The 15,126-nt window shown below is 44.6% G+C and overlaps 1 protein-coding gene across 2 annotated transcripts in view; it reads right to left on the bottom strand.

The window, feature by feature from the left end:
* Positions 1-15,126, bottom strand: part of NTRK2 (neurotrophic receptor tyrosine kinase 2) — a 319,588-nt gene that overhangs the window by 67,679 nt on the left and 236,783 nt on the right. For both annotated transcript variants that reach the window (XM_044391113.3, XM_057305572.1), the window contains one exon: positions 11,636-11,766. In XM_044391113.3, coding sequence (XP_044247048.2) covers positions 11,636-11,766 — 131 coding nt within the window. The remainder of the gene's footprint in view (positions 1-11,635; positions 11,767-15,126) is intronic.

Here is a 15,126-nt window from a genome sequence, read left to right as displayed (position 1 = left end):
AAGACATTTACTAGGACATGCTCTTGGTAGTAACACCTGCTGGGAGGGGTTGGGTTGTTTGCAGTCTCAACAGGCCTCGTCTGGCCTTACAGGATGTCCCTTCGGAGCTGCCCTGAGTTGAGCCAAGGGGGCTGGGCCTTTGCAGCTTCATACCAGCCAGCCATTGCATGGAGGCCACCCCACAAGGGGAGTGTGACCTTGAGTGGACTCCCTGAGCCCCACAGGCTGCTGGCAGCTGAGACCGTCTGTTGTAGCCTTCCCAGCAAGCGAGGGAGCAAGTCCTTCATTTCCAAAGGGGGCAAGAAGCTCGTCATTGAGTCTGCCACACGATGAGCTTGCAATATGTAACCTAGCATGCCCAAGGCCGCTGTCCACACAGGAGGGCACGGATGAATATGCAGGGCCTGCCTCGCCTCAGTGACAAGGAAACGCGAAGACGACAAAGGCAACAATAAGGTCGCAGAGTCTTTTCTGCTACAATCGAGCATTTTCATGAACTGCCTTCAGCTGGATTTGAAGCTTTCTCCCCAGTGATGACCTGACCCAAGGAGACAGAAATTATATCTAGAGTTCTCTTTAGGCTAGAGGCAGTTGTTTCTTATGCCAAATTCTGGAGATACAAATAAAAAAGAAGGGTCTAGTGGTGGGCATCCCCATTATCACATTAGTATGTGCTTTTCTGAGAACTGTCCCTTAAGAACACCTGCTTTGAAAAGTGAGATTTGGTCCAGCAAGTACTCAGAGAGGCTATAAAACTTTGGTAGGGTTGTTGCCATGGAAACCTCACATTTCTTCATTTAATAACAAAGTGAACCATGGCTGAGAGCCTGGGGTCTGGGGCTCTGCTCCCTGGAAGCTCTAGAAATAGGCTTTGCGCCCCTCAGACTCAGCCCCTTCATCCCTGTTGCAGAGGGAGGGGTGAAGTGCTTATCTCCATGATTTGTTTAGGTTGGTTTTTAATGCACCCACGGTTTTGTTGAATTTCTAGGTAGAAAAAGAACCACAGGGCAAGGAGATAGACACGGAGGAGATGGATGTTGTCATCGGCTGGACCAAAATATACACATGGGAACATCTTTCGCCCTTGGACTTGCATTATGATTTTGGATACGTGTCTGTCTCCACTACTGCGTTTGACAGCAGAATCCAGTGTTGGGCAAATAAAAGAACCCTTGACCCACGAGGTCGGTGTAAACTAGAGATAAAAGAGCCCTGGAAGGGAATGAAGAGTGAGCGTTCGTCTGGAAAGGCGGTGCGCAGGTCCAAGTACGCAGAGAAAGCAGGTGTAAGGAAGAAGAGCAGACCTTCCGACTCACTGACTCCTGGAGGGCTGCCCACAAACAGTTGTGCTCTTCTTCCGGCCAAAAGACAGGTCCTCACAACGGTGGTACTCAAAAAGAAGGTGTTCTAGCTTAGAATTAAAAAAAAAAAATCTGGGTTCAAATTCTGACTCTGCTCGGGACCTCTCTGAACTCTGGTTTTCTCCTCTGTGGAGTGAGGGTAACGATCTCATCTACTTCCCAGGGTCACCAGGAGGACCAAGTGAGGTAGTGTAAGCTGAGATGCCTCCCAGGGTCCCTGGTAGAGAGTGATATTTGAAATCAAAACCTCGATTTGCTCACACGAGGATCCAGGGAGGCCAAAAGATGCATGGGTAAGGCACAGGGATGGCCCCATGAGAACAGCGGGCCCCGGATGCTGCCCCATTCCCCTCCGAAAGCACTTTGAAGCCTGCGGTGTCTTCTCTGAGATCGAGACTCCTTACTCAGAGGCTGCCCTGCTTCGCTGAGATAGCTTATTTCTTGGGCCTCGGCCTGTCTTTAACAGTGAGCTAGAGAAGGCTGCTGAGCCCTTTAGGCCATTATCTCAAGGCGTGAACAAATCCTACATGTAACCTCTTTTCTTAAGTTTAGCTATAGAGAGTTGATTCAAGAATGCTAAACTGTGTGTGTGAGTGTGTGTACGTGTGTGTACGTGTATGTGTGTGTGTGAGAGAGAGAGAGAGAGAGAGAGAATCAGGCAGTGGGGTAGAAGGGTAGGATGGGAGAGAAGACAGGATTTTCTCTGGCGAGGGGGGCACCAAACTAAAAGAGCTAACGAGCATCTAACGTTTCCATTTCCCCAAAGCAATATACTGCAGCAAGAGACTGTTCTTAGTATAATGTCAGAAGCTGTGCTTCAGTAAAATTTTTGGATTTAAGAAAGATTTCACTATTCATGGGGTGAGTACATCCCACAAACTTAGCTTCATCCTATGTGCCCATCCATTTTTGCCTGTTGGGTCCTTGTTCTAAATTATGATTCAGTTCTATTTTAAGAGATTCAGAAAATATGGCAGTAACAAGTTGGGCAAAATCATCTTCTGAATTTGGCACTCGAAGGACAGAATTTTTCTAAGGGTGGAACCATAGCCAGACAGCAATCAGAAGCTGGAAAAATCCTGCTATCAACCCTATTTATAAAAATCATCTCTGTTTTCGTACCATGGCTGATTGTCATTTTACTCAATTAAGGGAGGCTTGGCTGGTTCCCCGAGTCCTTGGCAATGGACATGAGGTGGCAGCTTCCCTCACTGACAATCGCCTCCACTTTGACAGGCATATTTGCCCCATCATTGAGCATTGCTATTTTCTTACTCCTGGTGTCTGCTTTGCAGCTTCGTTTCTTCTTCTTCCCGGTGAATTCCCTGACACTTCAAAGCTACCATCCTTTCTGAAGACATTCTCAGGGGAGAGGTCTCTAGAGCTACAGCGAGTTACTGCCTTGAGTGCACACTGATTCGGCGTTGGAGGAATTGAGCAGTATGCAATAAACTTCAGCACAGAACTGAGAAACTCGCGAAGGCAAAATAGAAGTCAGGGGGAAAAAAAAGAAAGGAAAATTAACATTCCTTTCAAATGCTTCCACGAAATATTAAGGCTAACTAACAGGAAGCTAGGAGGAGAGGCAAGAGAGCTTATTGGAACTCATCCATGTGATTGGACGCTGTAGGGTACGACACATGACCGTGCATTTCAAAGTACAGGTGGTTTAGGAGACACAAGGTATAACAGAGATTGGGTCCTTTTTTTAAACATTGGTCTTACATTCTTCTCCTGTAATTTTTTTTAAGATTTTATTTTTATTTATTCGACAGAGATAGAGACAGCCAGCGAGAGAGGGAACACAAGCAGGGGGAGTGGGAGAGGAAGAAGCAGGCTCCTAGCGGAGGAGCCTGATGTGGGGCTCGATCCCACAACGCCGGGATCACGCCCTGAACCAAAGGCAGACGCTTAACCGCTGTGCCACCCAGGCGCCCCTTCTCCTGTAATTTTTAACATCATAGAAACAGAGTTAAGGTGAAGGATAAGAAAGGAAGAGATCATTATGGTAAGACCTCATGGTGCCCAATGCCCACCGCCATGCTTAAAATATGGAGGCAGTGAGTAAACCCCCATAGGAAACAACTAAAATGCATGAGAATGTCTGTCAATGTGCCTAAGTCCTTCCGGGTCAGGCTCATTGGGTCAAGATCCGTCGCTCATGAAGACTGTTGACTCTTCCGATATCTCTTCGACCTGCACTGTTTCATATGGTAGCCAACAGCCACAGCGGCTGGTGGTCATTTGAAATATGGCAAATCCAAATTGAGATGTGCTGTAGCTATAAAACACACAGCAGAGTTTGAAAACTTGCAGTGAATAAAATAACTCATTAATATTTTTATATCAACAATGTCCAAGTATTTTAGGTATGTTGAGTTAAATAAAATATGTATGAACAATTAGCTTCATCTGTTTCTTTTTACTTTTTTAATGGACACACTAGGAAATTTAAAAATACAAATGTGGCTTGCACTTGCGGCTCATGATATAGTTCGGTTGGACAGCACTGTTCTATAAAAGCCATCTCAATACGCTACCAATGGGTCACCATGCCTCTTGGGACACTGGGAAACAATAGCAAACTGAAATGGAATTCAGGTAGATACCCTTCTTGAAAGGTTCTCACCTAATCTCAACAACGATTAGCCAGGTATTTAGAATAAGCTGTAGTCCCAATGCTATGAGATTCTTCTAATTTATAGGCTCTCTTCTAAAGAGTGGCAGAGGAAGCTTTTATCAAATTCTTACAAAAGTGAACTTTGGAAGACTATATTGTAATAAATTCAGAGATAGCAAGAGTTTGATAGAAACAAGATCTTAAAAACTAAGGAGGGTGCTTTGGGGGCTCCCCTACATCCCGACGAATGTAAAAACTAATGAAGTGATTATATGAAAATGCAATTGATCACACTCAGTGCTCACGGGGTACTAGAAACCAACACTCTGTGTATATCAACTCGATCATATGTGACTGGCCTTTGCGAGGGCTTTAATTATGTACCAAGTGACAGCTTCAAATACAAGATTCATAGCCAGGGTGTTGATTGCTGCTATCTTTATTTTCACAGCCACGCTAACTCTTCGTTCAGAATCTAACGAGTCGACCATCCAATGGGAAACACGAGGCTAAGTCCTAATTCATACGCTTTAAAATGCTTGCAATAATTTGGGTGGTGAAATTGATGGCTTATGTGTGCACGTTACATCAAGTCGCATATTACAAATGCTAAGTCTTTGGAAGACATGAAGTTAATTCCTAGCAACAGTCGTATTTAGAGTGATATTGACTCAAAGGAATGAATCAGAAGTCCTTCAGTAAGGGCAGCTGTGATATATTTACCAGCTTTAAATACAAATAAAAATCAGAGCTGATTTCACTAAAGTTGCTGATGGATCAGGGTAGACTGGGACTCAATCGGGAGTTGAGTTGTCATGCGAAAGTCAATTAATACGCAGCACAGCTACTGCAAGGCCCAGGCTCCAGAGATACAGAAGTGTGAAATGAAGCCTCCAGCTGTGTTCAGTACCAGAGGAGTCCTCATTCCAGTGAAAGGCACTGTTTTGGGTTTAGCATTTTTGAGAAGATGGGGATAAATTGGAGATGAGCCAGAAAATGGGGTTAACAAGACAACTTAACAAGACAAAAAACAGATCTCCCGTCAAAGGTTAAAAGTTGAAGTTTCTAGAAAGGGGACATTGATGGAGCAATGTAGTAGCCGGAGCCTACCTGACTCGAGTACAGCAGGGGTCCTCACCAGGAAGATGTCACTCTCTGTCCTACCGCGTATGCGAATGTGCAAGTACACACACACACACACACACACACACACACACGTGCGAACAAGGAAAAAACGGGCTTACACTAAAGTATAATAGAAATCTATTAAACAATGTCTGGACCGTAAAGACGATGAAGTCTTTTAATAAGCCACTATTAAAAGTTCTATAATTTCTATTCCTAGAGTCTTGTAGAGATGAGAGTCGATAGCACTTTCTGCAACATTGTGTCCTGTTAAGGTATACAAACTCCTTTTTTGGGGCAGCGGTGTTCTCTTAAATATACTCATCTTGTCTTCTACCATTTCCATTTTGTGGGAACAAGGATTTCACATGCCATTATACATGGAGAAGTGGGGAGGGAGCACAGGAAGGGAGGAATGGGGGGGAACTTCAGGATTAATCAAGATGTGAGGACGGATAGGGTGACTGCTACAAAAAAATTTTTAAAGAGCCAAAAACCTAAAATGAAAGAAAGAAAGAAAAGAGCCACCTGTGTTAGAGATAAATGTGCCTGGGTAGAGCACTTGAATTCATGAACTCTTGATGTCCCTTCTCGTCTATGGATTTTTTTTCACTGTTTCAGAATGGGAGAGAATGAGCTTTCCTTTTTGAGCCTTTATTCTGCCCTACTGTGTTCTGAGACAACTGGCTCTAGTTGCTTCTTCCCCCACAGAAGGCCTCATCTGTGTCATGTGATAACCTTGGACGGTTGGGCCACAGGTAAGTGGCCTGGCATGAAGACAAGAGTGGAATCACTGAACACACAGTCTTTTCCTTCTAGAGCAGTCTGTATGGAGGGACAGAGACTGTGTGAGCAGCAGCTGGCCTGGAAGCAGGAGTCAAGTGTTAGGAAGTAGCAGCAAGACAAGAGATAGCTGTACTCCATCAGCAGGGAAGCCTAGAGGGCAACCCCTGTTGTCTCCCGCTGAAAGGATGAAGAAGGGACCGTCATGAGGGTTACCTCAGATCCAGAGAGAGATTTTAGATCCCAGCTGTTCCAGTCATGTGAGGCCTAGCTGCCCCACAGTTCCTATTTGAGTTGGCCATCTTCTATTTTTTTCTTCTTAGCTCTTCACCCCTTCCTTCAGGGTTAGAATCTCTAATACTCCTCAGGGAACCATGGCTCCCCACATTCAGTCTCTGTGTGTTGTGTAGAGCTGACCCCATCTTCCATTTCCAAGGATATGTATGTGACCCAGGCCTGGATATTCAGATTATTATCCAGAGAGTCAGAGGACCTGGTGACCCAACTCAAGACAAATCGGTAGGAGTTGGCCGTTGGACTTTAGTGTAATTTTTGGGGAAGAGGAGCTCTCTTTTGGGTTGCTAGGATGGCAGGATCTAAGCCCAGAGCCACTGCCGCCAAGTCTTTACCGCAGTGGAAAGTGGAGAACCTATCTGGGAATAGAGTCAGTACAGAGGAAATCAGAGCCAAGAGATACATACAGGGAGAAGGGATTTCCGGATCCAGCCGTACCTGAAGCAAGGTCTTCCAGTAGCTTCAGCAAATAAATTTCCATTTCTGCTTAAGCCAGATTGCGTTAGGTTTCCCATGAGCATTCTACAACTCTTCTTATAAAGCTGATTATGATGTTTTGCTTATATTCACTCCAGAATCCAGTTTTCTTTATTTCCACCTATTTCTTGAATTGCATCTCTACTCGGAAAAACACGAAAGTGTCTCTCGTCCTTACATACAAATGAGCACAACTAACACATACGTTTGCGTTACTTGCTAAGTGGCATTGTGTTGAATTTCCTCACTTGGGTCTACCAGGGCATGTGCAAAATTCAATAAATACAAAGTGTGGTGTAAGATGAGCATCAGACTGATGGGAAGACCTGAGTTTTAGTCCTGGGTCTGACATTAAGTGCCCTCATTCAAGCTACGTGACCTTGGATGGGTCCTTCACCTTCTCCGGGTTCCCATTTCCTCACTGGCAAAATGTGGGAGATAAGCTAAAGAACATCAGTTAATAGCTCTATATATCTGCATGGTGGTTTAATCATTTCTAAAATGATTTCTCATTAAACTACATTATTCTATATAAATCATCTTTACAGTTCCTTTCAGTTATAAAATTCTATGACTATCAGTAATTCATCAGATCATTTCCTTACCTAGAAATGCCAACTGCTGACTCTTCATTATTTCAAAGGCTATTTTTTCTATAGTTTATCTGTCCATCTGTCCGTCCCTTCATTCATTCAACAAGCATTTATTCCATGCTGCTACATACTAGAAATGTGCTAAAAAGCATGGTTCTCACCCTCAAGGATAGGCCACTCTAGTGGAGGAGACACACAATCATAAGCCCACAGGGACGTACAAAATTAACAACCGTGACAAATGCTGTAAAGGGCACGTATAGATGCCTTCCTAGATGTAATAGGGAGGTCTGACCTGGCTGGCACAGCAGGCGAGGGGAGGTGTCTCCAAAGAGGAGCAACTTGAACGGAGAGCGGATGGATTAAGGGCAGCTGTGTGGCTCGAGGGGCTGAGGTAGGGCTCTCCACATATAGGAATGGCAAAACAGGTTAGATGCTACTTTGGGGGTGCAGAAAGGTAACGTGCCAGAGGGCTTATCAGTCAACTCTCCCAAAACCCCTGGTGAAGAAAATCAGCATTATTTCCTCCATTAACAAGAAGATATTCAGAAACATGAAACGCAAAAATCTGGAAGGAAGCACCTTCTGAAGTCACATCGCACCATTCCTAGTCTCGAATGTTCCTGTGCGGTGCGTCTCCCTCGCTCGCTTTAACTTACACCTCGAGGAACTCACTCGACTTGCCTGGGTCTCAGATTTCTCATCTATAAAACATGAGACTTGGGTTCTATATGATTTCTAAAGTCTGTCTTGTATGCAGCATTTTATGTTTCTAGAAATACACCTGAGTTAGTGGAGAGGGGGAGGAGAGGCCATGAATCCCACGAAGTGGCTATATTTAAAAAACAAAAATCAGCGTGCATTCGTAGTACAAGAAAATGTCGTAGGCACCGTAGCTATTGAAATGCAGGTTGGATGGAGCCAAAAATAGCTCACGCACCCACAGCTAATGCGGGGAAACTACCACGAAGCGTTTCTGTGGCAATTGAGTTACTTAAAGGTAAAGTAACTCATTCCGATCAAAGATGGGTTCCTCCGCTTCTCATCCTCTTTATGGGTTCTCCAACTGTAATTTGGCGTAGAGGGAAAAAAATAGTTGTTGCGTCCATTTCACTAAAAAAACAAAGGTCATCCAAAAAATATCAAGATAAGGTCAATCTGGTTGGCTGCAAACAAGCAGATACTCTAATGGGAGAGTGGACTCTTGAGTGCCTCTGGATCCATCTTTAAACGGGTTTCTGCAGATCCCTCAAGTTCTTAAATCATTTGGGGCAGGCGACGCCAGAATTTACGTGAAAGTGACATCTGTCAGTCTGAATGCAAAGCCTTGGATTTCAAATCAGTCAGCTCCTTCTAGAGACAGAAAGAGGACAATAGCTGCTATTTCTTAGATGCATAATCAATGCTGCAGGGGTTGCTAGGCAACGGGCAGAAAGCCTGTCAAACATCCCTGGGTGCCTCCAATGGAAGAGGAGCTGCTCTCGCAGCAACTCCTCAGAGGTGACAGGCTGGGCGGGCCCTGGAAGCTGCATTCCGTTTGTCTCATTCCTTAAAAAATCGCTTTACTGTGGGTAGGACTGAACCATAGACATTTTCCTCCCAGGCTCAGAGGATAGTCTTTGAATACACTTTCCGTTGGCCAGCCCACAGCCTGAGAAATGGGCAGGTCAGGCTGGTGAGAGCAGCTCTGTAAAAGGTCCGTGTATTATCCTGGTCCATTCATCCTGGAGCTGGGGAAGGTCTGACTCGTGCCTTGGGTGGCTGCAGCCTCTGGATCCCAGAAAGCTAAAATGGGTATCCTCTCTGAAGCTAGAAGTCATTCAAGCAAACACAAGCCAAGCCTCTGATCAGCCGCATGCAAGGTCGTTGAGATGAGACTTCTTAGGTGTGCGACCTTGAAGTTGGAATGAATTTTTGAGCTGCAGGCATTTCGTCCTCCCCACTTGCAATAACAGTTTCATGTGAATTTCAACAAGAAGGAACTAGCAGAGAAGGAGTCAGGAGTTGATAAAGAGGGGAATTCAAGTTTTTGTTGGTTCGGTTGTTCTTGCGTTGGTTTGATTTTAGCAGTATTGATTCACAAGCACTCTCCTTGGGTCATGAATTTGCCAACTTATTTGCAGGAGGTTTTTGAGGACCTGTCCTGCGTCTAGGTCAGAGGTGGGATTAGGGCTGGGACTGGATTCAAGTGAAGGAGAAGCCTCACTGACAGTAGAAGTGGTAGATGTTTCTAGACAGGAGCAGGCTGTGGGCAGGGCAACTGCGTACAACCCCGCTGATGCTGTGGCTGATCGTTCAGCATGACCAGTCCGGGCCCCAAAACCCTGTCTTAGCATGTGTTGGGAAGGAAACGTAATGCATGAGTTGAGGGTGCCCTGAATTTAGCCGGGGAGCACTCTCTCTTCAAGGGCATTCAGAGAAGAAGAGCAAAGCACCCAGAGACTATGGGACGGCACTAAGAGGAAAGGCTCTCCCCACTAAGAAATGTGGTGAATCTCTCTCCGTATCTGGCTGAGGTCCCTCGGCTACTCCTACACTGTCAGCTAGGATTCCCTAATCTCCCAGAATTTTCTCACATTCAAGAATCTGAATTCAGAGTCTGAAGGCCTGACTTAGCTCCCTGGGTGGCCTCCAAATATTAGGGGGCGGCAACATGAACCCGGAACATGAATCCGTGGTCTTCAGTATCCTCGCGTATGACTCATGGCTAGACCAGGATCAGATCTTCCCTAAGCTTCTTCCAGCTCTCATATTTTATCAGTCTATGAATCTACAAAAATAGAGGCACCTTTTGGTCCCATTTATCCAAAGTGGGGGGAAAAGCGGCAGAGGAAAGCAAAGACTGCAGATAGAACACCGCCAAATGTTCTGAACATTTTGTGCTTTAAAAAATAACAAACTTTTTGGGTAAATGAAAGAAAAGAGGAAGCAGTCGCAACAGCAGGAATAACCCCCTTCCACTCCCCGAGTCATGGAAAGATTCTTATTTTACACCTTTTACCCCACTTGACCTCCTACCTTTCCAGCATCTCCTTCCTGTCTCCTCTCCTCTGGCTCGCTCTCCCCCTCCATTTGCCCAGCTTATCAGATGATGTTTATTGATATTACGTTTACCCTTCTAGAAAGTTCTGTCCTTTATTCACTCCAAAGTGCAGCTTTTAGAAACCTTTGGTGAGAGTCTAAGAGCCTCTGTGCCACTCAGGTTGGTTACTCTGGATGATTTCAGGAAAGCAAACGCACTGTTTCTTCATTTAACAGAAACTGTGCTTAGTCCACAGGATGGGTAAGTTCCAGAAGAATTTTCTCTCTCTCCTCAATTACCTATTATGTGTATACTAAAGTATTTCGATGCTAAGTACAGCACTAATGGAATAGACCTCTGATTTTTAAACATGAAAGGTTGTCCTGGTTGTAACTAGTAAACGAACACCACTTGTGTAAACATTCTGTGTTTGGCAGAAACAAACAAAATCCAATCATCTTCCGTGAAGCCAAGAAGCTACATTATACTAGCCAAGCCCCTATTCCTTTGTCACTTAATTCATTTTATAAATATATGCCTCTTTTAAGTCTTTTACATATATTATTCAATACCTTGGTGAGTTGGGTTTTTTTTTCCAGTTTTGACAATGCATGTGTAAAAGATCTGCTGAAGTCTTTTGTGCTATTTTTGTTAATTCTTCTGTTTTAGAGAGCTCGGTGGAAATTTCATCCTCTCCGGTAACATTTATCTTACTGAAGACCAGGTCTCCTTTTTGAGTTTCGGGGGGAAGTGGCTGGAAGTAGGGACTTTCAGCCTCCTTTGTCTCAATAAAACCTTGCTTATTCTAGTGTGGTGCAATCTACAAGGGATGCCATCCACCCCAGGATGGAATCACGCCCGCACTGTATAAAATCCTGGGGCTCCGGGAACATTTGGGAGGGACAGGGTAAGGTGTAACAGAAGATGTCAGCGGAACAGAGGGCTGGGAGGGAAAGCAAACTCCAGTCTCCCTCCCAGAGCCTCTACTGAGGACAAGCTGCCGCCGAGCTTGGCATAAGCACCGAGCAATCTGAGAACCCAGATTGAGTCTCCAAGACTTGGCTGGTAGAATTCTGTTGGACCCTACTGACCTCCATCCACTGTTTAGTTAGCATTGACTTGGAAGCGTAGCCCAGAGCTATTCACAGCCTAGCACTGGTAGGTTGCCGCCGAGAAGAAGCTCTGACAGTTAGGTACCCCAAACACCCTTCCCGCTGTCCACTTAGTTCCAGAAAATCCGAACACATCCACCAGAGCAGACATAATTTGCTCCTGAATTGGCCAAATATAACATGAAATAATGTAGTTCCACACGTGAGTGTGACCACGGATAATGAGACATTCTGGAGTGTTCTCTTACCTTCACTGCCACCAAGATCTTGTCCTGCTCAGGACAGAGGTTATAGCATTCAGCTAGGAAAACTTTTCCAAAGGCTCCTTCGCCTAGCTCCCTTTTCAGAACAATGTTATGTCTCTTGATGTGCTGAACAACTGTAAAACAAAGACAGAATGGAAATTGGAATCGAGGCACGCGGACGTGAAGGTGGAGGGTGGGAGTCAGGGGCCCACCTCCTGAGCTTCTCCCCTCTGCACCAGCAAACCAAAGGAGAGGCTCGGTATCCAGCCTCACTGTCCACCCCAAATGGCTGGAAGGGAGTTTCACCGGTGTGCTCTCCAGAGCTCAATTATTATTTTCATTAGAACTGAAGGAATGACCTCCCCGTTGGCTACAGAATGTCATTAATGAACTTTCCAAATTAGGAGAGGGGAGAAATGGGAAAGGATGGGACATTAACAGCGGGCCTCTCACAAGCCTGACACTTTGCATATACTTGTTTGTCGTGTGTCCCGTGGGGAAAGGCAGAGAGAGAGCCAGGAATCCCTATTTCTTTGTTAAGATGCCTCAAACTTCTGAGGAGGGAGGCTCAGAGGAAACAAGGGGAAAAGGCAAGATCTGGGCATGGCTAATTAAAGTTTTGTCCTCCTGGTGAGCTGGGCTAGACCACGGATGAGACTGATTTCTCATTCCAGAAACGTCTAGACCATGCTAGGGCTGGCGTCCCCAGCCCTTTCTAAGATCATGCCCTAGTCTTGGCTCTCCAAAGCCAAGAAGAGACAGGAATAGATGCATGGCGGGAAGAGAGAATATTTCCCCCTCATGTCAACTCATCCATACGCCTTCCTGAGGAACAAGGCAGGAGGCGGCCAAGGCTCTCTGGAAGCCCATTGGCTGCAAGGCGGGGAGCAGAGCGAAGCATTGCTCAGAAGGACAGAGCCAGTGGGAAGCCCAAAAGGAGACCCTGTGAAGCACAGAGCTGCAGTGGGAGCTTGTGCCTCTTCCCCCTGACCGTTAAATGCTACAGCCCTCAGCACAGGGTCCCACCGGGTCATTGGTCGCCATTATTTTCTGGATGCCTCATCCCTGAATGGCAGTATTAAAAAGAGATTGGGAAGCCCTCTGGAGCTCGTAATGTGTAGCTAATGGTATTTTCTCATTTCCCACAGCCCTGAGAAGCAGCCCTCTGCATATTTTGTAAGTGGGGAAACTGAGCCTGTAGAAATTTCAGTGATTCTCCGCGTGGGAACGGAAGAGTTGAAATTTGAATTCAAGTGTGTCTGAATCCAGAGTTCATGCACAAGGTTTCTTTTCCATAGTAAGTGTGTTACACATGGCAAGAGAAATAGAAATACGTAAACAATAAAAAGTACACATACTCTCCCAGCTTCCTGTTTAGTTCACCCTTCAAAGGCCAGTTTAAATTCTTACTTCCTGAGGGGGCTTCCAAGACAACTTTGACCACCAAAGACCTCCATCTCTGAATTCATAGTAGGTCATGATTTACGCTTAGTTGAATTCTGGCTTATCTCCCAATTATTGCACATCTCTATACTCCCTGAGGCTAAGAGCAACCCCATCTATCTCCTGTAATCACGTGCAATGCCCCAGGTGCTGAGCCCGTAGAAGATTTAGTACTGTGGTTAATTTGATGATCTTTCTTTAAAAGTCTTTTTTTTTTCCCCTTGAATGTGAACTGCATTGTGAAAACAAAAGAAAATACAAAGCATACTTCTGTAGTTTAAATAACGTAAACCTACCATCCCATTCAAGAACAGACTATCACTAGTCTGGTGAAAACACCACTATGCCCCTGTATTCCTTCTTGATGGTATTCATTTCCCTTCTCTCTTCCGGGGGGAATGACTAACCTGAATTTTGTGTTAATCGTTTCCTCTGTAGGTTTGCTATTAATGATATATCCGTAATGAGATATTGTTTGACTTTGCTACGTAAATGGAAACATACAATGTGTATTCTTCCATGTCTTGCATTTTTCACTCAATGATGTCCTTGAGATTGCGTCACATCGAGTTACAGTGTGTGTGTAGTAGTAACTCCTTTGCTTTTACAACTTTATAATATTCTGTAAAAGGACTATACCACCACTTATTTATTCATTCTATGTTGATAGATCTGCTCTGCAGTTTCTTCTTAAATACAATTTCATATAAAATGGAAGTGGTGATTAAGGTTTTGCTTTAATAGGATTTTTCCCCTGATAATTTATGTGGTTTTGGAGCTATGGCAGCTTCCATGGGCCTTTGGGAACCTAGGGTGATAAAAAAAATCAAAAGGTCTTTTATGAGCAACAATATTAATGAATATAAGAATGTATATTAATTTCTCATGCTCCGGTAGCAACGGCTGAATTTAAGAGAAGAGAAATGTGTTCATTAGGTAGAGTGCCCATATAAAGAGACAAATGTAATTCTTGCAGAGAATTCGCTGCCATATTTAAATCTAATATTCAACTTCATAGTTGTCACACGTTCATTGAGAATTAAATTGCCACTTGATTTACTTTACATTCTCACCAAATCAAGGCAAGTATTTAACTTTTTTTTTGCTTTCGATTTACACTTTTCTTTCTTTTTCTTCTTCTTCTTCTCCTTTTTTTTTTTTTTTTTATTTTCCAAATAGTGGAAGAAGTTGGTGGGGAATAAGTTGAAGTTTATAAAGCCATGGATAAAGCCACAATTCCATCACCTTTAAAACTAAAATTGATTGGACCAATTTTCCTACGCTGATCTTGAAAGCTGTAAGTTTATCTTTTCTTTCAGAAATGGGCTATTTTGCATTAATTTGCTTTGTTGGGTTGGAACATAAGAGATTATATGAATGGATTTTGCCAATGGATTCCCTCTAAGCAGAATTTCTAAGACTAGAAGCCACTCGGAAGCAGAGGGAACAATTTTGCATTTGTATCTGTGTTCCCGACAGGGCCTCACAGTGCTTTGCAAATAGCTGGTGCGATACAAATAGTTGTTGAGAAACGGTACCAAATGGTAATAACAACCACAGATAAATACTGTTTAATCGAATATCATTTCAGTTCACTGACAACCATCTTATCAAGTATGTAGGCAACAAAGCAGCCCAATTCCCAGAGGTCAGGGGTGGGGACAACAACTAACGCGAAGCCCCCACATCACTGAGCTACGGATTTCTTCCCGATCTCCTCCAGGAGAGCATCCAAGCTCATCCCCACCTGCCCCATCTCTTGTTTCCCTCGATCACAGCTGGAAGTCCCCAGACCGACCATCTCAGGCCATCATCCCTCCTTATCCAACCTTCTACTCCAACACCACTCATAGATGCCCATCCCTCCACCTCCCTCACAGACCCTCCCCAGCGGGCCCTCTGGCCTCATTTCATCCACCCGCTCCTTATATCCCCAACCTCTCCTTAAGCCTCCCTCGACCTCCTCGACTCAAATAAAATCTTGGCTATGCCCCGAGGACTTCCATGGCCTCAAATGGAGGCCATCCCTCAACCTTTCTCCAGGTACTTGA

The sequence above is a fragment of the Ursus arctos genome, unplaced genomic scaffold (assembly GCF_023065955.2).
Source record: "Ursus arctos isolate Adak ecotype North America unplaced genomic scaffold, UrsArc2.0 scaffold_33, whole genome shotgun sequence".
Taxonomy (NCBI): Eukaryota; Metazoa; Chordata; class Mammalia; order Carnivora; family Ursidae; genus Ursus; species Ursus arctos.
This window is presented reverse-complemented; position numbering and strand designations above follow the sequence as displayed.